Source organism: Wolffia australiana, chromosome 2 (genome assembly GCF_029677425.1).
Source record: "Wolffia australiana isolate 7733 chromosome 2, ASM2967742v1".
Classification (NCBI taxonomy): domain Eukaryota; kingdom Viridiplantae; phylum Streptophyta; class Magnoliopsida; order Alismatales; family Araceae; genus Wolffia; species Wolffia australiana.
In genome coordinates this window covers 19,219,098-19,243,129 of record NC_135836.1, presented here as the reverse complement: position 1 = coordinate 19,243,129, position 24,032 = coordinate 19,219,098, and the positions used below count along the sequence as shown (strand labels likewise).

At 47.0% G+C, this 24,032-nt stretch overlaps 4 protein-coding genes across 6 annotated transcripts; 3 read left to right on the top strand and 1 right to left on the bottom strand.

Annotated features, from left to right (window-relative positions):
- The first annotated feature begins 501 nt into the window (after window positions 1-501).
- LOC144699951 (Leucine-rich repeat (LRR) family protein) lies at window positions 502-16,881 on the top strand. Of its 2 annotated transcripts, none has more exons than XM_078571300.1 (22): window positions 502-821; window positions 972-1,241; window positions 1,806-1,869; window positions 1,969-2,105; window positions 2,712-2,798; window positions 3,594-3,669; window positions 4,631-4,705; window positions 4,807-4,876; window positions 11,861-11,938; window positions 12,008-12,068; window positions 12,212-12,290; window positions 13,144-13,234; window positions 13,654-13,714; window positions 13,796-13,866; window positions 14,039-14,112; window positions 14,305-14,442; window positions 14,673-14,777; window positions 15,183-15,267; window positions 15,360-15,481; window positions 15,587-15,661; window positions 16,578-16,633; window positions 16,715-16,881. In XM_078571300.1, exons 2-22 carry the CDS (start codon window positions 1,177-1,179, stop codon window positions 16,788-16,790), a joined length of 1,746 nt encoding a protein of 581 aa, XP_078427426.1. In that variant the 5' UTR covers window positions 502-821; window positions 972-1,176; the 3' UTR covers window positions 16,791-16,881. The 2 variants fall into 2 exon arrangements, with proteins under 2 accessions (XP_078427426.1, XP_078427425.1); XM_078571299.1 differs by having other exon boundaries at window positions 506-821; window positions 15,183-15,307; window positions 15,385-15,481.
- Window positions 16,882-17,451: 570 nt separating this feature from the next.
- On the top strand, window positions 17,452-19,238 carry LOC144699952 (Regulator of chromosome condensation (RCC1) family protein). 2 transcript variants are annotated; one of them, XM_078571302.1, is made up of 5 exons: window positions 17,452-17,796; window positions 17,898-18,101; window positions 18,179-18,289; window positions 18,367-18,738; window positions 18,817-19,238. In XM_078571302.1, the coding sequence occupies exons 1-5, from the start codon at window positions 17,452-17,454 to the stop codon at window positions 19,216-19,218; spliced, it is 1,434 nt and encodes a 477-aa protein (XP_078427428.1). In that variant the 3' UTR covers window positions 19,219-19,238. The 2 variants fall into 2 exon arrangements, with proteins under 2 accessions (XP_078427428.1, XP_078427427.1); XM_078571301.1 differs by having other exon boundaries at window positions 17,892-18,101.
- On the bottom strand, window positions 19,236-20,493 carry LOC144699954 (CBS domain-containing protein CBSX5-like). The gene is made up of 2 exons (XM_078571304.1): window positions 20,186-20,493; window positions 19,236-20,082 (listed from the first exon to the last, which is right to left on the bottom strand). Exons 1-2 carry the CDS (start codon window positions 20,491-20,493, stop codon window positions 19,236-19,238), a joined length of 1,155 nt encoding a protein of 384 aa, XP_078427430.1.
- Window positions 20,494-22,089: 1,596 nt separating this feature from the next.
- On the top strand, window positions 22,090-23,504 carry LOC144699958 (stem-specific protein TSJT1-like). The gene is made up of 4 exons (XM_078571310.1): window positions 22,090-22,456; window positions 22,529-22,769; window positions 22,845-22,965; window positions 23,053-23,504. The coding sequence occupies exons 1-4, from the start codon at window positions 22,248-22,250 to the stop codon at window positions 23,250-23,252; spliced, it is 771 nt and encodes a 256-aa protein (XP_078427436.1). The 5' UTR covers window positions 22,090-22,247; the 3' UTR covers window positions 23,253-23,504.
- The last annotated feature ends 528 nt before the right edge of the window (window positions 23,505-24,032 follow it).

Sequence of the window (24,032 nt, the reverse complement as noted above, 5' to 3'; positions counted from 1 at the left end):
GCATTGAGGGTTTGATGGTCCCAATCCGGTCTGTATGTTTAGCAACAATCTAAACCTTACCGGTCTGGTTTAATTTGTCCTCAGTTCGGTCGGCACCGGTACCGGTCTGGTCAGGCTGACTAGTAAATGTCAAAGTCAATATACAAAATTTATGTTTATGGATATGTTAAAATCCTCTACATCAAGTGGGTGTCCGCTGATGGTCAAATATATGTCGACCACGGTGAGCTCAACAGAAAGCTCTCCGGCAAGTTGGATTTGATGTATTTAGAATTTTACGTAGGGTTTTTAACATAACCATAAAATTTATGTCAGGGTTCAGTCAGATCAAACCGAGGTCCTAAATGTCCAAACCTATTTGCATCTGCCCCATCCTAACCCCTACTATATTAGTCCCAAAATCTGGTGTCGGGTGGATATTGGATTATCTAATAATGGGTATTAGAAAATGTCTCTGAGTTTGTTATTGGTTGTTTGGATGAATGACGGAACTGGACTGATAACTGAATGGTGACGGACTGATGACGAAATGGATGACGAAAGGGTCGGCCGTTCAGTTCCGTCGGTTGACGGTGAGCTTGCGTGGGCTCCGCTGGTGGATATTCCATAAATGGCCCTGCCGACATTTTCCTCCGCCGCCGCCGCCGCCGCCGCCGCAACGGCCGCCGTCACCTCGCAGGTCGGAACAGCGGAATCGGCGGAGATGACTTTGATTATAATCAGATGATTCTGATCTTGCGGCAGATAAAGCAGAGATTCTTTTCAGATGACGCCTATCGATTCTCAAGGACCACACGAAGAAAAGCGAGGAGATCCTGCCGGTTAATTTGTTTTTTTTTTACTTTTTAATTGTGCCGAGATTTCTTCGTTTTCCTTATTTGCTCAGATCCGGGTGCTTTTTTTATTAAAGATCACCGTCCTGAGATTTGTTCATTTTCATCCAATTTCTGTGCAATCTTCTCGTCGCGCAGATGAATTGAGTAGCGGCAGATTAGTAATCTCGCGCAATGTCACGAGATTGATCGTTTTTGTCGCATAGCTCATTGCTGGTCTGTAGCTCCTGTACAAACGCGGGGCCGTTCAACGCCCAGATCGTGGAATCTCTGAAGAGTGGGACGATTAATGGGCGAATAACTTTGCGGAGAAACCTTATTGAAGGCGTCGGACGGATCGATCATGGATCGGTTGCTGAAAGCCGCGAGGGTGTCGGGATCTCTCAATCTCTCCAACAGATCTCTTCGGTCAGCTACACTAGTCCTTATTCAATGGCTGAATCTCACCGCACTGGATCGCGAACTAGATATTTCCTGTAGACTGTGGACTTCTTTCGGGTCTGAAGTAATGACACGTTGTGATCGCCTCTTTTGCCCAATCCATAATGTAGATGTGTTTTGATTGCTAGCTCGAAAAAAATTGGGAAAATTAAAACGCGCACATCCGCTCTACAAGTCAAAAAGGAAAGATCGCCCAAATCGTATTTTTTACTTTCGATAACAGAAAACTGGGTTAGCTTCCGCACATGATCTCTGAGCCAGAAATTTCTGCTGCATTTAAACAAAGCAAATTACTTTTCTTGTCCTTCCAAATTGAAATGCTGATGTACATGCGGGTAATGTATTCTGAATGGATCGACCAGCTTATCGTAAAATATTAGCAAGTCATAGCAGTGAATACCAGTTTCAGCTGGAGGGCCGCATGAATAAAAGACTAAAGCATTAATAATGCTAAGGAAGAATTTGATCGAATCTCGTCGTATAAAATTAAATATTTTTGTATCAAAACTCTTTTTCTTGTGACTTTCTCAGAGAAGTGCCACACGAGATATACCAGGGTTTGAATTCGACAGGAGAGGATGACAAATGGTGGGAGGTAAATATTTTCCGTGGGACTAATCCATTTGGTTTCGGGTGGAGGTTGTAAAATTTGATAAATAGAGTCGATTGTTTATTCGTGAAACACATTTTGCAGGCGGTAGATCTACAGAAGCTCATTTTGGTTCACAATCACATCGAAGTCCTGAAGGAAGATTTGAAGACGCTTTCATGCTTGTCTGTGCTGAATATAAGCCATAACAAACTCTCCTGTCTCCCTTCAGCAATTGGAGAGTAGGTCGAATTATGTTATTTTCTGATTATGCGGACACTTATTTTCTATATTTTTGTTGAATGATTATTTTCTACTTAGTTACTGGTAAAAAGGAGGTTCTTTAAATTTTTCGGCAACATTGTCTCTAATATATGCAAAACCATGGCTCCCATCAGGCTTCCAATGCTCAAACATTGTCTCCAATATATATGTAAGAGTATTGATAAGATAACCAATTCTTGAAAATCGTAGGGTTATAAATAATCCCATGTAAGGTTATTAGAGGGAATTTTGCTGAATTATCACTTCGTGGTTTCTTGGCACGAATAGCTGTATCCAGCTTTTGTGAGGCAAGAACTCCCGAATAGGAGGTTCTTAAGGGTTTGTTCACCTATTGTTCTCTCTTCTTCTCTCTTACCTCTTCCATCTCTTCCATTCTCCTCTCTCTCCCTTGTCCCATTTCTTGATTTTGTTAGATCTCCATGGGGATCGTAACAGTGGAGGCTTATTTTCTGCTTACTTTTTTTTGAATGATTATTTTCTACTTCATTACTGGTGAAAAGGAGGTTCTTTAAGTTTTTCAGCAACATTGTCTCTGATATATGCAAAATCGTGGCTCCCGTCAGGCTTCCACTGCTGAAATCATTGGATATTTCACACAACTCAATTACCAGCATTCCTGAAGATATTGGATCTGCAACCTCTCTCATAAAGTAAGTCTGCTCTTCTCCCGGGAAAAAAAATAATTTTGGCATTAAGAAGACACCATTCATATTCCTGTTTTTGGATGGAATGAACTGAAGTCGTTCTTCCATAATCCCTGGAATAGATAATGGTTCCAAGATATGAAACAAGGATTATGGTGTCATATTTTTCACATGAAATATTTCGGAAGCTTTGTTAGAAAAATAAAGACAGCGGCTTGCAGTCCACTTGGCAGTTAATGTTCCTGAGATCAAACACAGATCTAAGCTAAATGGGATGTGCATTTATTGCTTTGGATCCCAGGTTCTGGGAATAAAATTGGACATTGATGCACTGAATTGTGATACATTCCCGGGGCCGTATCAATTTTGGTTATTAACGTAATTCAAAATGGCTCACAATACTTCAATAAAAGGGAAATTCGTCCTCACAATCTAGAGGGAGAGAGAAAAAGAGAACAGAGAGAGTATAATGGCAGAAAAAACGTTGACAGGAAGGGAGAAGAGCCGCTGCTTATGCTGTGGAGAAGATCCTCTGTGGGAAGGCAAGGATAGAGAACCACGGTCAGAGAAGTGAAGTGGGAAGCTTTGAGATAAAAGGGGAGAGCAACTCACATTAACATTTGTCATACCCCTTATGAGTGTAGCATTATATAGGGAGGGCCTCCTTACCGGTCTGCGGCCTCTCACGGGCCTGGCCGTGTATCATCTCTAATTGTTGTTCTTGATGCATCGTTGGTACATTTCAGTAGAAAAACTGTACGTAAGCATAGTATTTTTGACATTATATTCTCTTTATTTCAGGTTAGATTGCTCAAAAAATTTGCTTTCAGAGCTCCCTTCAGGACTCTGTAAATGCACAGATTTGATGGATCTGAAGGTACGTTAATTGCATATTTTTGGTTCTTTTCCTCTTACAAGAATGTGAGTGTAAGTATTTATCATCTCAATGTTTTAATATCAGATGACATGTGTCAAACGATGTGTTACAAACCTGCATACATGTGTCTACCTGAGATGCATGTGGACAATGCCTGCAGAAAATAGACAGACTGGCAAGATGCAATCAACCTAGGGTTCGGACCACCAGAGATAGCAACGGTGGCACCAAATGGCAAGCCTAAAAGTCACAATCTGACCACCAAATGGCATGTTGAACGAGTAAAATGGTAAAAAGCAATTAAACCACAGCAATATAAGTACATCATCAGGGGAATATAATAGGCAGAGAGGGGGGTACCAGGCCAAGAGCTCACTATATTTCACAAAATCATCTTGTTTCCGGTGCTGACCCCTTGAAGGTCTATAGGTTAACAGCATAATAAATAGTTTTTTTCCAAGGCCGCATTTGGGCACTATAGAAGACGATGCTCTTGTTGCATGTGCATAAAGGGAGAGGGAGCGAGGGATATTTATAGAAAAAGTTAGACAAAAATAAGTATCCTTAAAAAAATTTCTTTAAGGAATAAATATCCATAAGCTATGCTCGATAACCCTCATCCGTTAAGTTCCCTGAAACGAACCCAGGAGTTTTGTAGTGAAGAAAGGGGATCAGTCAGATTGGTAGGGATTGATATACTGGGGAAAGAACTGACAATCATGGGTTAGGGGGTTGCGGGAAATGAGTAAGGCTTCAGAACATGGGAGACATGAGTGATATTACATGGCTATCCGCCAAAGAGTAGGTTGCATGTATTTAAAGGGGAAATAGTCCTAAAGTGGAAGTTGCTAAATGCCATTAGTGGGATAAAATGATCAAACAATCCCTGATAAGATGAGGAGTGTATCGTCCCCCCCCAGTACTTGACTTTCTCCTTTTTTATTTTATCATATGTTTGTAGGTATCAAACAATGCATTGATTAAACTGCCTGACGACTTAGGAAGCTGTGGAAAGTTAGTGAAACTGGATGTTGAGGTAGATACAACTTATCAACTGATATCTTGTAACTTTTTAAGGAAGTTTCTTTTTTTTCATCACAAGACGATTCAGAAATCATCGATGTTATTATTTTTCAGGGAAACAAAATTACCATGTTTTCAGAAGATATGCTTAAATCATGGACTATGCTGACTGAATTGAACGCTGGTAACTACGATGCCTTTACAAAATCATTTTCATTTTCTCACTGAGAATCATCTATCCATGATCTAAGATTCCACTTTTGGTTAAGTACTTGAAAATCTATAAAATCCTTGTTCTAGACTAAAAAATAAGTCGCTTGACTCAAGACCAAAAATCCTGGCGCATTATTCTGACTCTAACTGAATTACCATCCAGATGCAAATGGCACAATGAGTTGACCTGAATACAATTTCTATATTGGACCACATTGTTTCTTGGAAAAACTCTGGCTCTAAAGTACATCATGTGAAGTTTCCATGACGCTCTTGGTCACAGTCCGGCAATGATTTTTTTCTGTTCCTGATCTGCTGCTTGTGACGGAAAGGGGACAAAGAAGATCCTTTATTCGAATTGTAAACAAGAAAAGAACAATTCTTGATAGCAAATGAAAGAGATTACAGGGTTTTATAGGAAGCCCTAATGGGCTGACTAGAGAGGGCCCTTAATGGGCTAACAAGAGAGAGAAAATAAAGACATGTAATACTCAGATCAACACTCCCCCTCAAGCTGGAGCGTGGATGTTATCCACACCCAGCTTGGAACAGAGCTCCTCAAACCTAGGGGCATGAAGCCCTTTGGTGAAGATATCTGCAAGCTGTTCAGCGGACGGAACATAAGGCGTGCAAAAATCTCCCGATTCAAGCTTCTCTTTGATGAAATGGCGATCGATCTCGATGTGCTTTGTACGGTCATGCTGAACGGGGTCATGAGCAATGCTGATCGCAGATTTGTTGTCGCAGAACAGCTGGACAGGAGAGGGAACTGGACACCGTAGCTCACGAAGAAGCTGGGTAATCGCTTCACACAGACCATGCGCAAGGGCACGGAACTCCGCTTCAGCACTCGATCGAGAGACCACTTTCTGCTTCTTGCTCCTCCAAGTAATCAGATTGCCGCCCAAGAAGGTGCAATACCCAGATGTGGACCGACGATCAACCACAGAGCTGGCATAATCTGCATCGGTGTAGACTTCAAGACGCAGGCCGGTATGGCGACGAAACAATAATCCACGGCCAATGGTGCCCTTCAGGAAACGGAGGAGACGATGAGCAGCATGAAAATGGCTCATGCGAGGAGTCTGCATGAACTGACTCAGAACACCCACTGAATATGCAATGTCTGGGCGAGTGTGGGTGAGATAAAGCTGTTTTCCCACAAGTCTTCTATATGGGCTAGGCTCAGCAAGCTCCTCATCCGCATCGGTACCAAGTCGATGGTTCGCATCAATCGGTGTCGAAGCAGGCTTGGCGTCCTCCTTTCCAAGCTCACAGAGAAGGTCCACCGTATACTTTCTCTGACAAATAAAGATCCCGCTGGAAGAATAGGCCACCTCTATGCCAAGAAAGTACCTCAACGGGCCAAGATGGCGAATAGCAAATTCCGACGAGAGATACATAGCCAGCTCAGTAATGGTCGTCGTATCATCACCCGTAATAATGATGTCATCCACGTACACAAGAAGAATAGCGACTCCCCCTGACGTGGAATGGCGGTAGAAAAGGGTGTGATCACCATTACACTGACGGTATCCACGACGCTGCATGGCCGTCGTGAAACGACCAAACCAGGCACGAGGAGATTGCTTCAAGCCATATAATGCTTTCTTCAGGCGACAGACAACAGACTGCAGAGACGATGGCACTAAGGAAGTGTAGCCAGGAGGTAATGCCATGTAGATCTCCTCAGTCAACTCTCCATGCAGAAAAGCATTCTTCACATCATATTGTTGCAAAATCCAGCCCCGATCCGCAGCAAGGGCCAATAAGATCCGCACAGTATTCAGCTTGGCGACGGGAGCAAAGGTCTCCTGATAATCAATGCCATGTTTCTGAGTGAACCCTTGTGCCACAACCCGGGCTTTGTGGCGCTGAATAGAACCGTCAGAATTATGCTTCACAGCATACACCCAACGGCTACCCACGAGATGCTTCCCGGCTGGTAGAGGAACCAGATCCCACGTTTCATTGTGAGCAAGAGCCTGAAGTTCTTCCGCCATGGCCTGACGCCAATGCGGAAATGAAAGGGCAATGTCCACCGTCTTGGGAAGGGAAGTGGCATCAAGGGAGGTGAGAAGGGCATGATAAGAGGGTGAGAGGCGATGAGAGGAGATAGATTCCGCCAACGGATAGAGGGGAGAGGAACGGGAAGAGGGCAGCACGGCTAATGAGGAGGTGGCAGGAGGGGTGGAGGTTGAGGGAGACGGGGCAGCAAGAGACGAAGAAGGAAGCCGAGGCTTGCGACGAGCAAGGGTAATACCGTAGCGTTTTTCAGGCGGGCAGCGACGGATAGGGAGCGGAGGAATTGAAGAAGGTGCAGCAAAAGGGTCGAGCGCAGGAGCAGATACTGGAGGAGGCTCCACAGGAGGGACTGAGACGGCGGCCGGAGGCGGGTCGGGAGGCACAATTGCTGGAGGAGCAACAGGCGGAGACACGTCGGGCGGGGCCGGGGAAGAGGGACGAGGGACGAGGATGAGGAATTCGAGTGGATCGGAGGGAGATGGGGACGATGAGGGTTCAGGAGAGGAGGAGGAATAGTAGGGAAGCAATTCATCAAACGTGGCATCTTTGGTGACGACGAACCGACGAGAGGGTGGATGATAGCATAAATAGCCTTTTTGGGTGGAAGAATAGCCAACAAACACACACTTGATAGCACGGGGATCCAGTTTATCACGACTGTTGGTGGTTGGGCGCATAGCACACATCCAAATACACGAGGAGTAAGATGAGTTCGGAGAGAGAGTTGGAAAGGAATGCTGAAGACGGTCAATGGGAGTGGAGTAGTCAAGCACTCGAGATGGAAGGCGATTAAGAAGATGGATGGCGGTGGAGACGGCTTCCCCCCAAAAATACTTGGGCACATGCATATGGAAGAGAAGGCTCCGAGTCATTTCAAAGATGTGACGGAATTTTCTTTCGGCAACGCCATTTTGCTGTGGTGTATAGGGACAAGAAGTTTCATGGATAATGCCTTTGTCTTGGAAGAAGGTGCTTAACGTGGTGTTAACGTAGTCTTTAGCATTGTCGGAGCGGAAGCGACGAATGGATATAGAGAATTGAGTTTGGATAAGGGAGTAAAATTGAGGAATGACACGAGATATCTCCGATTTGTTCTTCAAGAAATATGCCCACGTGAATCGAGTAGCGTCGTCAATAAAGATGCATAACCACCGAGAACCGGAAGTACTATGAATAGGGGAAGGCCCCCACACATCGGTGTGAATAAGGGAGAATGGGGTCGAAGAATGAGAAGACGAGATAGGATACGTGGTACGATGATGTTTGGCAATTCGACAAGCAGTACAAACAAAACGGTCCACAGAATGGCCTTGAAAGAGTTTAGGAAAGAGACGATAAAGAGTAGCAAAAGAAGGATGGCCGAGACGTCGATGAAGAAGCCACAAACGCTCGTGGGAAGCCGAAAGGGAAACTGCCGCAGCAGCAAAAGCAAGAGAACTCGAACAAGGACGAACAAGATAGAGCCCCTCATGCTCCTTAGCAATGGAAATCGTCCTCCCCGACACCTTATCACGATAAAAACATGAATTAGGAGAGAAGGTAAGGTCCTGTTTCAAGTCGCGAACAAGGCTAGATAGGGAGAGAAGATGATGAGTAAGGCGAGGAACATGAAGAACTTTAGATAGATGCATAGAAGAGGAAAGGGCCACACGACCAATACCCGCCACGGTGAGAAGATCGCCGGAGGCTGTTTTAACTTTGGAGGAGCCAGAAACGGGTGCATAAGTTTGAAAGGCTCGAGGATTTGGGGTCATGTGGGCGGTGGCACCGGAATCAAGAAGCCAAGTGGAAGAGGAAAAAGAATGGCCAGGAGGGGATGTAGGTGTGGGAAGACTGGTGGACATACCTGCGTGGGCCAAGGAGCATGAGCCCACGACTGGAGGATCAAGCAAGCGGCGTAGACGCTCCATCTCTTCCGGAGTGAAGCTAGCGGGCGAGGCACTAGTCGGGAGATGACTGTACAGCATAGGCACTTGACCCGGGGGGGACACGGACAAGGCGGCTGCAGCAAGGTTGCTCGGTTGTGCGCGTTTCCGTTGAAGCTTGTAGCACGTCTCCTTAGAGTGACCTCGCTTCTTGCAGTAATTGCAAAACAGCGAAGGATCACCCTTTGGAGAATCCTCCGTCCGAGCCGTCGGACCACGTGGCAAAGAGCCGGGTGGTGGAGTCGACGATGGGCGTGCAGACGAAGAGGAATGAGCTACAAGTGCCGAAGCCGAGTTCTGGGCCTGCTGAAAGCGGGATTCTTCAACCCGCACACTGTGGAGCGCATCCTTGAAGGTAGGACCAGTCTCCCGATGAATAAGCTGAGCCCATAACTTCATATTCCGGGTTCAGTCCCATAAGAAACTGGAAAACCCGAAGTTGAAGAGTATATTGGCGGTCCACCGAATGGGGGTCGGGCGGCATGTAGTAGTCAATTTCATTCCACAACGAAATGAGCTCCGTACTGTACTCCATGATAGACCGGTCCCCTTGACGCAGGTTAGCGGCCCGATGTACCAATTCGTACAGAGTCGCAATGTTGTGCTTCTTGGAGTGGCTCTCAAGTGCTGCTTCCCAGACCGCCCGAGCCGACTCTAGAGACATGAATTCACCTTTAACACTAGGTGAAATACTGTCCAAGAGCCAACGATGAACTACCCTCAACGCCCAGCCAGTCATAATACTTGGGATCGGTCCGGAAGGTCCGTCTTCTAGAAGATGGCGCATGAGACGCCCTTTTAAAGTTATCTGGACGCATCGGCGCCATTGCAGGAGATTGAATCCAGTAAACATACCATCCGAGGCATCCGAGGCAAAGAGGATGGTCCAGAGGAGGACGACCAATTCCCAGGCTTGAGAGGCACCGCAGATGAATGTGGCGTAGATACCGGCGTCGAGTCTGGCGTGACAGTAGAGGTCTGGGCTTCAACCGGGTTCGTCATGATGAAAGCAGAGTAGACCACAGTCAGAAGGTGCCGGAACGACGAAGCCGGGACTGCAGGCGCTGAGACGCTGGCGCTGGACGGCGGGAGCTGGACGGGGAGCTGGACGGCAGGTGCCGGACGCCGGGCGCCGGACGCCGGGCGCTGGACGGCGGGCGCTGGACGACGGTCGCTGACGGCGGGCGCTGGACGACGGTCGCTGGACGGCGAGCGCCGGACGCCGGTCACCGGGCAGCGCGAGCCGGGAGGGCGCGAGCCGGGGCGGCGCGAGCCGGGAGGCCGCGAGCCGAGGCGGCGCGGGCCGGGACGGCGGGCGCCGGAGCGGAAGACGCTGGGACAGCGGACGTCAGAACGGCGAGCGCATGGGAGGCCCGGAGCGAGACGGCGAGAGACCGGAGCGCGAGATCAGGCGGTCGTGAGAACCGCCGAAGATCGGAGCGCAAGGTCGAGCCCAGGAAACCCAGATTAGGGTTAGGGTTAGGGCTCTGATACCATGTAAACAAGAAAAGAACAATTCTTGATAGCAAATGAAAGAGATTACAGGGTTTTATAGGAAGCCCTAATGGGCTGACTAGAGAGGGCCCTTAATGGGCTAACAAGAGAGAGAAAATAAAGACATGTAATACTCAGATCAACACGAATTAGGGTCCAATGCCCATTAAATAGGTTACAAAGATTAATGAGTATATTATGGTTATATCAAATTACACAGCTCATTTTTCACAAGGACATAAACACATATACGAGAAAATAAATGTATCTTAAGAAGGAGAAAGAAAGGAAAAAGAGAGAAATGATAGAGCAGGAACTCTCTCATTCCCTCTCTACCCTGCTATATCAAACTGAACCTGAATAAAGTTGATTCAGTGTGGATAATTTTTATGATTCAACATTAAATCAAAGTATATTTTGGAAGAGCTGTGTTGAGACTTAAAGGATCTGATGCAGCAGCTCATGGGGAATGCATCAGAATCCTTCTCATTCCCAATTGTTCATTTTGCTGTACTGATTCAGGATGGTAATTACTTTTACCTTTCTGTCAAGTCTCCTGAAATATGTTTTATCTAATCAATACCCCCTCTGTTTCCTTTCCATTTGCTAGTTGCACAAGATCACACATATTTTCTCAAGTGAATACCTTTCCTCTGCGTCACCATCCTCCCCTCCTTAGAAAGTGCCTCTGGTAATAAAAAAAATTTTCAAGGTTGACTGAGACCTCTTTAAGTGATACATGACATTGAAAAAATCTCAAGGTAGATTGAGAGTTCATTAACGACAATTTTGATAACAGTCTTATTTGCTCTTACACCAAGTCAGCAGAACTTTGATACCTATGTATTGAAATAAGGCCTGTAAAATCGTAGGTGCCACTCTCCTTCACAAGCTGGAAATGGAAAATGGTCATTCACTAGCCCGAGAGAGAAAGTCGGAGTTGATCTATTCTAGGAGCTTTTTTATTTGAAGTTTACATGCAACAATGCCCTCCATATACTGCTGTATTCAAACAACACTTGTTACTTTGAATGAAGCCAATGCTCTTTTCTTAGAAGAAATGGTCTCCTTGTAGCCCCATCCCTCAAGTCAACAGTTATCATATTATGCAACAAACCTGATCAGCCACATCCAGTTCATCTCAGTAAATATAATAGTACATGGTCGTGAAATTCACCAGATCTAGGGACAATTCTCCAGTACTTTAATGGAGCGGAAAACAAAAAAGAAAAATCTCCGGATGGAATATTGATGCACAATAATGAAAATTAATACACAGTCTGATAGGGCCAACGTGATTGCATATTTCAAAGTACTCATGAGGAGAAAAACTTCACTGCTGGAAGACTGTTATTTGGAAGGTTTTCTAAAGCAGCGATAGGAACGTGTGTCTTTCTCTCTTTCTGAGAGATATGTTACTTGATCTATTGGCATATTGTCGTTTATGTTGACTGTTTTCCTTGTCTATTTTTCTGTATATTTTAAAATGATTAATTTATTTTTTTCTTCAGCAAAAAATCTTCTATACAGAATCCCGGAGAGTATCGGTGCGCTGTCGAAAGTTGTTCGTCTTGATTTTCATCAGAACAGTGAGTTCAGATAACCTTTATCTACCTTCTTTTCAAGATGTCTTCTCTATATAATGCCACATTGTCCAGGAATTACATTTGTTCCATCCTCAATCGGGAGATGCCATTCACTCACTGAATTTTATATGGGGTAGGGATACACGATTTCACCCTATGATTTTTTGTTCTATTAAATGAAAGACTCCTACATTTTCTATTCCTTACATTAATTTTTAGATATCTCATTTTAATAATTATGTAAAGGAGGATTTGATGTGTTTTTCCCAATTTCAGGACAAATTTGTTGTCATCCCTGCCGATGGAAATTGGGAATCTTTCCTGTCTTGTCACATTGGATCTTCATTCAAACCAGGTTTTTATTTGTCAATTATTCACTCTTAACATAGTTTTAGTTTTATTTACAAGTTAACACAACCCATTTTAGACTTATCATCCTTCCCGTCAGTGTTTTAGAGGGCTTTGGGCCTTAATATTGCCTTGATACCAGTAGCACATGCAAATTTTGATTTTGAGGTCGTTTATTTTTAACTGTAGACATATGGCTAGGAAGTTGGTGGGCTCATTAGATTTTTCAAACACAGCGTTGTAAATCCTGCAGATTGATATGGAAATTGCAGTTGAGAGTAGAATCCATGATCAATATATTCTATAATTCCTTATGGAAGACCAATCAAGATTTGGTGAAAATGTCATAGTAACGTGCGGAGAGAGAGATCAAGTTCAGAGGAAGAATGTGAATAATAATGGAGATCTCAGATGAATCTCCCCCTCTAGATTGCAGGCCTGATCCTTCTCCCTGGCCGTCTGGTTGCTCCTTGAAACAGATTCTTGAAAATGACTCCAATGCCTCCTTCCTGGTCCTCCTCATTTATATTTTCTTTCACATGCTGCATTAGTCAGCACATGGTCTTCTTACTCGTTGAACTTCTGTTTCTTTCTTTGGTAATGCTTGGAGAAGCATCATTGCATATCACATAGCTGTATCTGTTCTGTCGCACTAATATTCAGGATAAATTTTAACTTTATTGTTATAATTGTTCATTTTCCTACCTTGATACCTTCTAGTATTTGAAATTTCACGTCCCGTTTGTGGGAGTTTCTGCTGGCCTTGTTGTTTTGATTTTATTTATGAGTTATTTTTACTGTTTCTCTATGACATCCTATGCTGTAGGCATTCGATGACTAACTTCTTGTCTATTTTGTAGTTGAAGGAGTTTCCTGTAGAAGCATGTAAGCTGCGGCTTTCTCTTCTCGATTTATCCAATAACTCCTTATCAGGATTGCCAGCAGAGCTTGGTAGGTTGAAGGCAGTAGTCTGACATTGATGCCTCATGTTTTAGAATTAATTCTATGGTTGGCTTCTTTTGTATCCAATCTTCGGGTGGTTTTCTAAACGAATATCTCGTTTCTTTAAAAAAAAAAATCTCGACATGGGATATCCAAATAATCATAATAATCGGGTTCGTAAGAAGGCTCAAATATTCGTTTTCACTATTTGTCTTGTTTTAAGAATTTTTCTTGAAAGTATGTGCAAAGAACATAAATCCTGCCATCTCTGGGATGATTAGGGTTACTCCATTCTATTAAGATGGATCGCATTAAATGTAGAATACATCGATTTATTAGGATGGACCACAGAACAAAGGGGAAAAGAAGGCAGAGGACAGAGAGAAAAAATGATAGTTATATTTTATTTCATGATTTTTTTCTTGCAGGCACCATGACAACTCTGAGAAAGCTGGTGCTTACTGGTAATCCCCTGCGAACCCTCCGAAGGTGTGAGGAATCTTTCAACGGGTATTCTTGTATTAATGTTCTATCTTTATTAATTTTCTTGACATGGGTCCTGTTCTTCAGCTCTTTGGTCTCTGGACCCACACCGGCACTCCTAAAGTTTCTGAGGAGTAGACTGCCATCAGATGAACAAGGTCAAGTGTCTTTTATATTCTTACGTGGATAAACATGCTTTTCATTTCATTTCATTTCATTTTTTTTGAATATTATCGCGTTGTATGTTTTCTCCTCCCAGCCTGAGTAATTTGATTTGTGAAGTAACTGAATCTCTCTTCTGATGCTGAAGTTTTGGAATGTGTTCTTCAGACTCCGACTCTGGATCAACATCTGCCGCCGAGAGTATAACATCATTGGTTGCAAGGGCGTCGCTAACATCAAAGGTGTGTCCAGATCTCTCATACAACAAAGTAAGATGTCTAATTAGACATCTCTCATACAAGTTGGTTAAGAATTTAATCCAAGTATTGAATCGAGTTTTTTGTCGAATGATTTGACCTTTTGAGTCGTGGGCTTGAGAAAAGAAGTTGCTGCCTTCGTTTTGCCAACGCTTTTTTTAAAAATATTTTTATCAGGAGCTTTCGCTGAGTGGACTGGGGCTGAGTGATGTTCCAGATTCTGTCTGGGAAAAAGGCGAGATTCTGAAACTCGACCTTTCAAAAAACGCCATTCAAGAGCTGCCCAAAGAATTTCCATTCCGTTTGTCCTTGGAGGTATCATCTCAATGAGCTTCTGAAAAAAATAGAAACTCTTTAAAATATAAGTTTGCTTCTTTTTTCCCGCTTGACGTGTGGTCTATATGAATAAATTATTCCTACTTTTTTATTAAATGACGCTCATTTTCAATAAAATTTATATTGTTTTAGTTCTTTAACATGTTGCTTTTTCAAGCGCCGCAAAGTAGAAGCGTTTTGTGAATCATATTCGCGAAAAATAATTTCAGGATCTTAATTTATCTGGAAATAAGATCAAATTCTGGCCCAGCGCCTTCTTCTCTTCCCTGTCAAATCTCATCTGCTTGAAGCTTGACGGTAATCTTCTAGCAAAGGTATGGATGAATATTATCTGCATTACATGTCGCTTAAAATTCAAAGAATCAGCGCAAAGCCTAGGAATCACCCCTCCAATTACTAACTGATCTTAAATTTGCCGATCTTCTACATTTTGCAAGAGCCAGAATATTCAGCCACAAACTGGGGACTCGCACTTTAAGTCCGATTGACCAAAATTTTAGAAATGTGCTAATTTTTCTAGATCTAGAAGAATCAACACCACTTTGTTTAGAAATTGAGAAATCAAATAGAAATATAAAAAGCATTGCTCGAAATATGCCGTGTTCCTCTTTCATCTTTTTTGCAGTGGAGGATGGAAAAGTTCACTAATTTGGTAGAACATGAAATTTCTTTCCGATGGCTGATTTTGAATGGTTCGGAGTTCTTGTACTTTTACGCAGATACCTTCCAATGGATTTGGTTCTCTCTCAAAGCTCCAGATCCTGGACTTGAGCGGAAATGCTTCGGCATATCCAGACCTACCTGGTCTCTCCGTGCTGAGCCATTTACAGGAGATTTACCTTAGGTCGAAACATCCCAAATCCTTGTAACCTTACAATTCAGTTTTTGCTTTTCAGGCTCGCTGATTCTATTCGTATTCAGGAGAATGCGGCTGCAGGAGTTTCCTCCAGATTTATTGCTCTTACCGCAACTCAGGATTCTCGATTTGAGCCAGAATTCCATTCGATCCGTTCCGAAGGTGATGTCGATAGTTTCGAATAATTAAACCAGATTCTGTTTTTCCGCTTTAATTCAGCTTTGCAATCATCCCGTTCATGATTTCAAAAATAAAATGTATACATAGGAGATCAAGGATTTCACCTCACTGACGGAGCTTGGCCTCGCAGACAACGACATTTCCTCGCTTCCCGCAGAATTGGTAATCTCATCTTTTAAACAGATCAAACCTTTTTTTTATAAAGAACAAATCAAACCTTCTCGATATGCCCATACTATTAGACAACGGCATGTCGGGGAACGTACGGGACATGATGATCTCGATTTATGAACGAAACTGTGTCGTATTGTTCATCACGTCTACCACCCTGGGTCACATCCTTGGGTTTTCAGAAAAATTTTCACAATTCCATCAGAGGGGATGTAAGTTCATATGAGCTAATTAAAATTTTACCTGTCGATATTGCTCTGTAGTCTTTAGTCATGCTTTGTGAGTCATTATGTAGTCTCTCTTCCTCTCTCTCTCTCTCGGTCTCTCTTTCTGTCTCTCTCTCTCTCCATCATCCCCTCTCTCACGTTCTGTCTCTCTCTCCGTGTGATTTATAATCTTTCTTCCTTACGTTATATCGTCCTCTAATTATTTTTGCATAAAGTTATTATAAAAAATACTCGATATCCCTTTTTGGCATCATTCAGTACTAAATAAGGACCAATGCTTATATTAATAATCAAATAATTCCTTATTCTTTCCTCTTTCAGATAAGTCATAAAGTACTTTAAAATATTTTGGTTTCTTAACTTTTTATTATGTTTTCCGTCTTTTTTCATCCTTTAAAAATCTGTCACTGCCGTTCATCCAGCTGTCCCATCACGTCATCCATCCACGACCCTCAGTCATCTTCAAATCATCCATCACCAATATTCCGTCACGTCATCCGTCAGTGTGACGACATTCTAAAACGTCATCCGTCATGACTCCATCACTGGGACGAATAACGCGACGGATAATGTTTGCCGTTCCGTAGTCCATATGCATATATATATATATACGCATATGATAATTAGCCCGTCATACCCATCAAAATATTTTATTGCGCGAAAATTCTCCTTTCTCGCAGGGTTTACTGGAGCCCAGCCTTCAGGTGTTGAAGCTTGACGGGAACCCCTTGCGAAGGTAACTACTCAGAACGGCCACGTGGCAGCCGTTGACCTCATTGTCCACGTGTCACTCGTTGACTGGGCATTCCATGTGCAGTATTAGGCGCACGATTCTGGACCGCGGGACTAAAGCCGTGCTCAAATACCTCAAAGACAAGCTGCCGGCTGAATAGGGACTTCTCCGGGCATAAACATAATAACCCAGTTTAAACGGTTGTTTTGCGAAAATTATTGTTTTAAGTTTGCGTGACTCTTGGGTCGTTGCGAGTCGTTGTCGGGCCACTCTGGAACCTTCGCTAACCGCCAGAAGTGCCACGTCAGACCTGTTCTTCTCGCAAAGATTAACCGTTTTGCGGGTCTGGTTTCTCCTCCTCCGCCTGGTTTCTGCGTCGAATTCCCGTTTTACAGTTAGTTTTTCAATCAAGACTTACTCTTTCCTCAATCCGATTGTGGATTATCTTCCCGGCGCCGGCGTCTCTCTTCTTTTTAATGCTTCTTCGCTTTTAATTTTCCTTGTTCGACGTCGTTATCGCTCTTCGCTGTTCCTATCGATGCCTCCTACCTCGTTAATTGCTTTCGAATCCCGCTCACACGATCCACCTTCAGTGCCGGAGTCGGTTTGCGCTTTTAACGAATTCCGAATCGCAGCCGAAGATCGTCCGTGTTGGTTTCTTCCTGCGTCCTTGCTGTTTCTTGTCGTTTTTCTCCGGAATTTTACCTCTGATTCTCCAAATTCGTCGCGTGCTTTGCGAGGATTTGAGCTCGCCTTTCTAGAATTCGGAATCGGTGGCGGCTGGAAGGCCATAATTCGGTGAATTCGATTCAAGATCGAAGATGATGGCGGCGGAGAGAAGCAGGAGTGTTTCGATCGAGGAGCTGCCCCTCCATCTGATCACGGAGATAATTAGTTCGGGCTGTCTCAGCGCGGCGGACCTCGCTTCGTTGGAGATTTCGGGCCGAATCTTCCGAGAGATTCACGACGTGTTCCCTCACAAGTTCCGCTCCATGATCGAGTTCGCCGCATTCGATCGCTGTGCGGCTCATCCTCTGTTCTCTTCTCTTCCATCCAATTCAAGAAGCGAAATCCTCGATCGCAGCGACGGAAACTGGAAGAAGGTCCTGAGATTCCTGCAGGCATTGGAGCAGTCATCCGGCGCCGCGGCAACATCAGCGGGCAAAGTATAGAACCTCACAAAAAACTTACTAAAACAACACAAAATCCTCAAATTCCGAAGACCTGTTCATATTAAATTCTCTCACGAATTCGCTCGCAGATGCAGATCGCGGCGGGGAGACACCACACGCTGTTAGTCCGCGGGGCCTCTGTCTACTCCTGCGGCTCTAGCTTATGCGGAGTGCTCGGCCATGGCCAAGACACGACGCAGTGCGTCTCCTTCAGCCGGATAAGCTTCCCCACCTCGCTGCACGCCGTCCACGTCTCCGCCTCCCACAACCACGCGACCTTCGTCATGCAGTCCGGCGAGGTCAGTGCACAGAAAATCATTTTCCTTTTCTTTTTTTAAAAACAAAAAATCGAAGCGGAAATTTTGATTTTTCTTAGGTCTTCACCTGCGGGGATAATTCCTCCTTCTGCTGCGGCCACGGCGAAGTGGGCCGCGCCATCTTCCGGCCCACGCTGGTTCAGTCCATGAAAGGCCGCCACTGCGTTCAGGTACGTTCTGGTCGCTTCTCTTCTCCTCCGCGAGGAACGATCGTCTCTGAGACGGGGAGGGGAGTTGTTCTTCTCAGGCGGCGACGGGGCTCAGCTTCACGGTGCTGCTGACTCGGGAAGGGGAGGTGTACACGTGCGGGACGAACAGCCACGGGCAGCTGGGCCACGGCGACAACGTGGACCGGCCCACGCCGACGAGGGTGGAAGCTTTTATGGGCCTGGGCCGGGGTGTGGCCCAGATCGCCGCCGGCTCGAACTACACCCTGGCCCTGGCCCGCGACGGGTCCCTCTTCTCCTTCGGCTCCAGCGCCAACTTCTGCGTCGCCCACGGCGACCCCCGCGACCAGCTCTCCCCCCGCGCCGTCCACTCCCTCCGCCGGACCGGCGTTCACGTCGCCGGCGTCTCCGCCGCCGACGAGCACGCCGTCGCCGTCGACTCCGCCGGCCGCGTGAGCCCTCCAGCCAGCGCCCTGCCGTCGGTCGTCCCGTCCGGGGGTTCGTTTGACCTTCTTCGTCGCTTTGTGCAGGTCCACACGTGGGGCCGCGGGTACTGCGGCGCGCTCGGGCACGGGGACGAGGCCGACAAGGTCGGCCCCACCGCCGTGGCGGGCCTCGGATCCGCCCTGGCCGTGCAGGTCTGCGCGAGGAAGAGGAAGACGTTCGTGGTGATGGACGACGGGTCGGTTTTCGGGTTCGGGTGGCTGGGGTTCGGTAGCCTCGGCCTGGCCGGCGGGTCCGATAAGGTCCTCCGGCCGCGGCGGCTGGACTGCCTGAGGGACGTACACGTGGCGCAGATCGGCACCGGGCTCTACCACACCGTGGCGATCACGACCGGCGGTCGCGTGGTGGGCTTCGGCGACAACGAGCGGGCCCAACTGGGCCTGGACCGGATCCGGGCCTGCCCCGTCCCGACCGATATCCCTATTTAATCATCTAGAATATTCATTCATTCGTTGATTGAAGTAGGCTGGAGCTGGTCCCGGAAGACGGCGAGGATGGCGGGGAAGGTGACGATGCCGGCGAGCCGGTAGTCTCGGTCGACGACCCACACGTGGCCGACGCGGTGAGCCAGGGCCTGGACCATGACCGCCACCAGGGAGCTCCAGGGGTGGCAGACGATGGCATCATCCGGTCGCCTCCCCATGCGAGCCGAGTAGCTCCTCGTTCTGCACAGCCTCGCCACCCTGCGAGTGGGCGTCTCCTCGTCCGAAGACGACGAAGAAGAAGAAGAAGAAGAAGAAGAGGCCACGGCGGGGTACGCGTCCAGGAAGTGGGCCTTCTCCAACAGGTCCAGCATTCCCGCCATGGCCCGCTCAGCCAGCCTCGCCTTGACGGCTCGGATGGCCTCCTCCGGGGGGCCCCCCGGGCCGCTGGAATCAATGTACGCCGTCAGATCCCCGGCGGAGAGTGTGGCGACGGCCGCCACGACGGTCTCCCCGCAGTTGGCGAGCGCCGCCGGCGAGATCTCGCCGACGAGCCTCCCCTCTTCGCAGACCACGGCAACGGCGGTCTGCTCGGCTACTGCCCGCGCCACCAGGGGGACGGCGGAGATGGCCGGCTCGTCGTATCGGACGGCCAGGACGTCGGCCTGGATGATCCCCAGCGACTCGACGGAGACGGCGGGAACTCGGGAGAAGGCGCCGATGTGGCTCAAGCAAAATCTCACCAAGTCTTCCCGCGTAATCCAGCACAAGCCCAGAGCGCCGTCCTCGTTCGCCCTACTATGCCTCCGCAGGGGCACCGTCAGACTCTGCGCTCCCCCGCTCGACATCTCGTCCAGCGCTTCCAGCACGCTGCCATGTTTTCCCAAAGCTTCGGTCTCAACACTCCGACGACGGCGAAGAAGAAAGAAGACGCGAGTTGAAAACGAGGAAACGAAGGAAACCCGGCGACAACCTGCAATGGCGATCTACGTGACCGACCAGCTCGGCGGAGCCGTTGCTCAGGAGAAGAGCCACGCGCGAAGAGCACAGAGCCTGCATGGGAGCCGCCAGACAGTCTGCTCGGCAGAGATAGCAGATAACATCGACCATGGAGATCTTTCCCAGGCACTTGTTATCAGCCCACACCATCAGCTGGCTCGCCCCGGACCTCTTCAACAAGCGCAGCGCCTCGCGGACGGTCGCCGACGGCTCCACGTACTTGATCGCTGGCTTACCGATGCAGAGATCTGCCACTTCCCGGCTCAAAACACTCTCTGCCATGAGACTCGCTGAAGACGATGACGATGATGGCTGAGCTCTTTATAGGCCGTCGTGGGTCACTCTCTCCCGTCCACTTGCTGCTACAACATGCATGTTCTGTGTGGTCAGGCCCGATTCGGTGCGACATGGGCCAGGACGGCGCTCGACCGGGTCTTGGTAGATCTCGTCCTTTTATCAATTATATATCTTGCGTGATAATATTTTTTAAGCTTTTTTATAGTCGGACGGCCTCCACTTTCTTGGCGAGTTTTGTCTGCAGACTGTGGCTCCACGGCGTTGCGCCATGTGGCCAGTATCATTGGCTGACGTGGGGCCAGACAGCTGTCGCTTCAGGTTTGTGACTGGTTCTCAGCTTTTATTCTACGTCAGTGCTCGTTTACTCTTCTTCTACATATATAAATTGATGTATAATTCAAAATATATTGTTTTGCGATGGAGCATCGGAAGTATATATACGTGTAACCAAGCAATAGGAGTTATAAATGAAGCATTAATAGTTGTTGATGGGTTTTATTCAGCTTCAATTAAGTTGACTTAGTGGAGATTGAAATAATTAATAAATCCTTCGGCCCGACGCGTACACCTGAATGTGTAGTTCAGCTTGGTCAACATCATTTAGTGTGATGCACTGAATGCAGTACTAATCCATTCTACTAGTTTGAAAGTAATTACGGTTTTTCAGGTGTCGGATATTGGAGGGATATTTTACTGTTGAATACTAATCCGCGTTAAGTTGACTTAGTGGAGATTGAAATAATTAATAAATCCTTCGGCCCGACGCGTACACCTGAATGTGTAGTTCAGCTTGGTCAACATCATTTAGTGTGATGCACTGAATGCAGTACTAATCCATTCTACTAGTTTGAAAGTAATTACGGTTTTTCAGATGTCGGATATTGGAGGGATATTTTACTGTTGAATACTAATCCGCGTTAAGTGATTTTGTCATCCATTTATTGGCATTAACATCGTGCGCCATCATTGTCCAAACATACAGATTCCTAATCTAGTCGGCCCGCTGGACGGAACGGATGGAAGACGGTTGTAAACCTAAACTGAAACACAGTACTAAAAGGTGCGACTGATGACGAGAAGGGACGGAATGGATGACGGATACGAATAGAACAACGGATCTCAGAATTCCTGTTCGGCCTGGATGAATGGGGCCTAATGGGCTTTTCCTTTCTAGGCTGTCTAAAGAGCCCACTTTAAGCAATGAAACTCCCCGGTGGATTCTGTGGGTGGGTTTGGTCTTCCTCTCCCCCGGCCTTTCGGCGTCAGAGACGAGTTCTGATTGGCCCAAACCATTCGGAAGTCACAACAGGGGAGCCGCCTCCTTCCGCCACGTGGCAGCCGTAGACCAGAGCAAACCATGGGCCGGTCCACTATCCCGTCGTGTCCGATACCCGGTGGGCGCGATACACGGATTAGCTGAATGCGCAATACAGTCACCTCCCGGTGACCCCAAGCAAAACTTCACCCTCTCTAAAGCCGCGACGCGGTGTCGGTAACGTGTCCCCCGGTCGCCCGCCGGTAAGCTACTCCGCGGAGATTTTTGTCGAGTTCTAGAAGCGAGAAGTTCGGATCCTTATCCTATCGCAGTACCTTCTTCAACCTCGAGCTAGGTTTTTCCTCGTTCAAGAAGAGGAGAGTTTCAGAGGGTATAAATTTCGCCCTGCAGCCACCGTCCTCCGGCACATTCCTCTCCATCTGATCGTCTCTCAGCCAAAAAATCCATCTGATCGTCTTCGAAGATGTTGGCCATATTTCACAAGACGTTCGCGCACCCTCCGCAGGAGCTCAACAGCCCCACCGCGGTCGGCATTCGCTCTCCGAAGAACCCGGAAGAGATCTTGAAAGCTTTCCACATCGCCCACCCCGAGCAGTCCTTCTCCGCCAATTTCAGCGGCGGCGCCGCCCTCGCCTTCACCACCGCCGTCCGCCAGATCACGATCCACCGCAGGTAGATCGACGATTTCCCTTCGCTGGGGGAGGTTTCGAGATTTTTGACCATGGGTTTGATATCTGCGCGCAGGCTGTTCTGTAGCTTCGACGATATCTACTGTCTCTTCTTCGGGACGCTGGACAACCTCAGCTCGCTGATTAAGCAGTACGGGCTGTGCAAGGCCACCAACGAAGCTCTCCTCGTCATCGAGGCGTACCGCACGCTCCGCGACCGCGGGCCGTACCCCGCCGACCAGGTCGTCAAGGACCTCAACGGCACCTTCGCCTTCATCGTCTACGACAACAAGGAAGGCACCGTCTTCGCCTCTCTGGTTCGTTCTTCCTTCCTTCACCTCTCTCCATCTCTATCTCCATCTCGCTGATATCCCATTCGACCTCTCTTTCAGAGCGCAGACGGAGCGATTCCTCTGTACTGGGGCCTGGCCTCCGACGGATCCGTGGTCATCTCCGACGAGGTGGACATCATCAAAGGCGGCTGCGCCAAGTCCTTCGCTCCATTCCCCAGCGGTGAGCGCCATTCTTCGATCAAAATCCACACTTTCTTCGTAAAAAAAATCATGATCTTGATGATCACCGTGATGGGTTTTGTGGCAGGGTGCATGTTCCACAGCGAGGGAGGGCTGAGAAGCTTCGAGCACCCGATGAACAAGATGAAGCCGATGCCGAGGGTGGACAGCGAGGGGGTGATGTGCGGGGCGAATTTCAAGGTGGACACGTACTCTCGCATCAACAGCATGCCGCGTGTCGGCAGCGCGGCCGACTGGACTCACTGGGATGAAGCGCAGCAGCCATAGCCGGCCTGCTTCAATCCTCAGCGCTCGATCGGCCTTCCTGTACAGGATCTGCCGGTGACCAGTCTCGGATTCTTGCTCCATGTCTGGTTCTTTGCGGGAAGGGGGCCTCCTCGATCATCTTCAGATCTATCTGTATGTCGACCCTGACGTCGTCTCTTTCGCTTTTTTTTTTTTTTACTGTCCGAGCACATAATATTTAGAACAATCCATCCAGTCTCTTTCCTGCCTGCAAAAAGTTTGAAACTTTCTTTCTCTGCGATTCTAGTGGCGCCCGTGATAATTAGTCAATTTTGGGAAAAACTTCTCTCGAGGATATCATCCGCAGACAACCAACGCCTGCCCTATATTGGTGGTCATTATAATCTTCCTTGGTTTTTTATTTCTTACTGTCCGAGCACATAATATTTAGAACAATCCATCCAGTCTCTTTCCTGCCTGCAAAAAGTTTGAAACTTTCTTTCTCTGCGATTCTAGTGGCGCCCGTGATAATTAGTCAATTTTGGGAAAAACTTCTCTCGAGGATATCATCCGCAGACAACCAACGCCTGCCCTATATTGGTGGTCATTATAGTCTTCCTTGGTTTTTTATTTCTTACTGTCCGAGCACATAATATTTAGAACAATCCATCCAGTCTCTTTCCTGCCTGCAAAAAGTTTGAAACTTTCTTTCTCTGCGATTCTAGTGGCGCCCGTGATAATTAGTCAATTTTGTGAAAAACTTCTCTCGAGGATATCATCCGCAGACAACCAACGCCTGCCCTATATTGGTGGTCATTATAA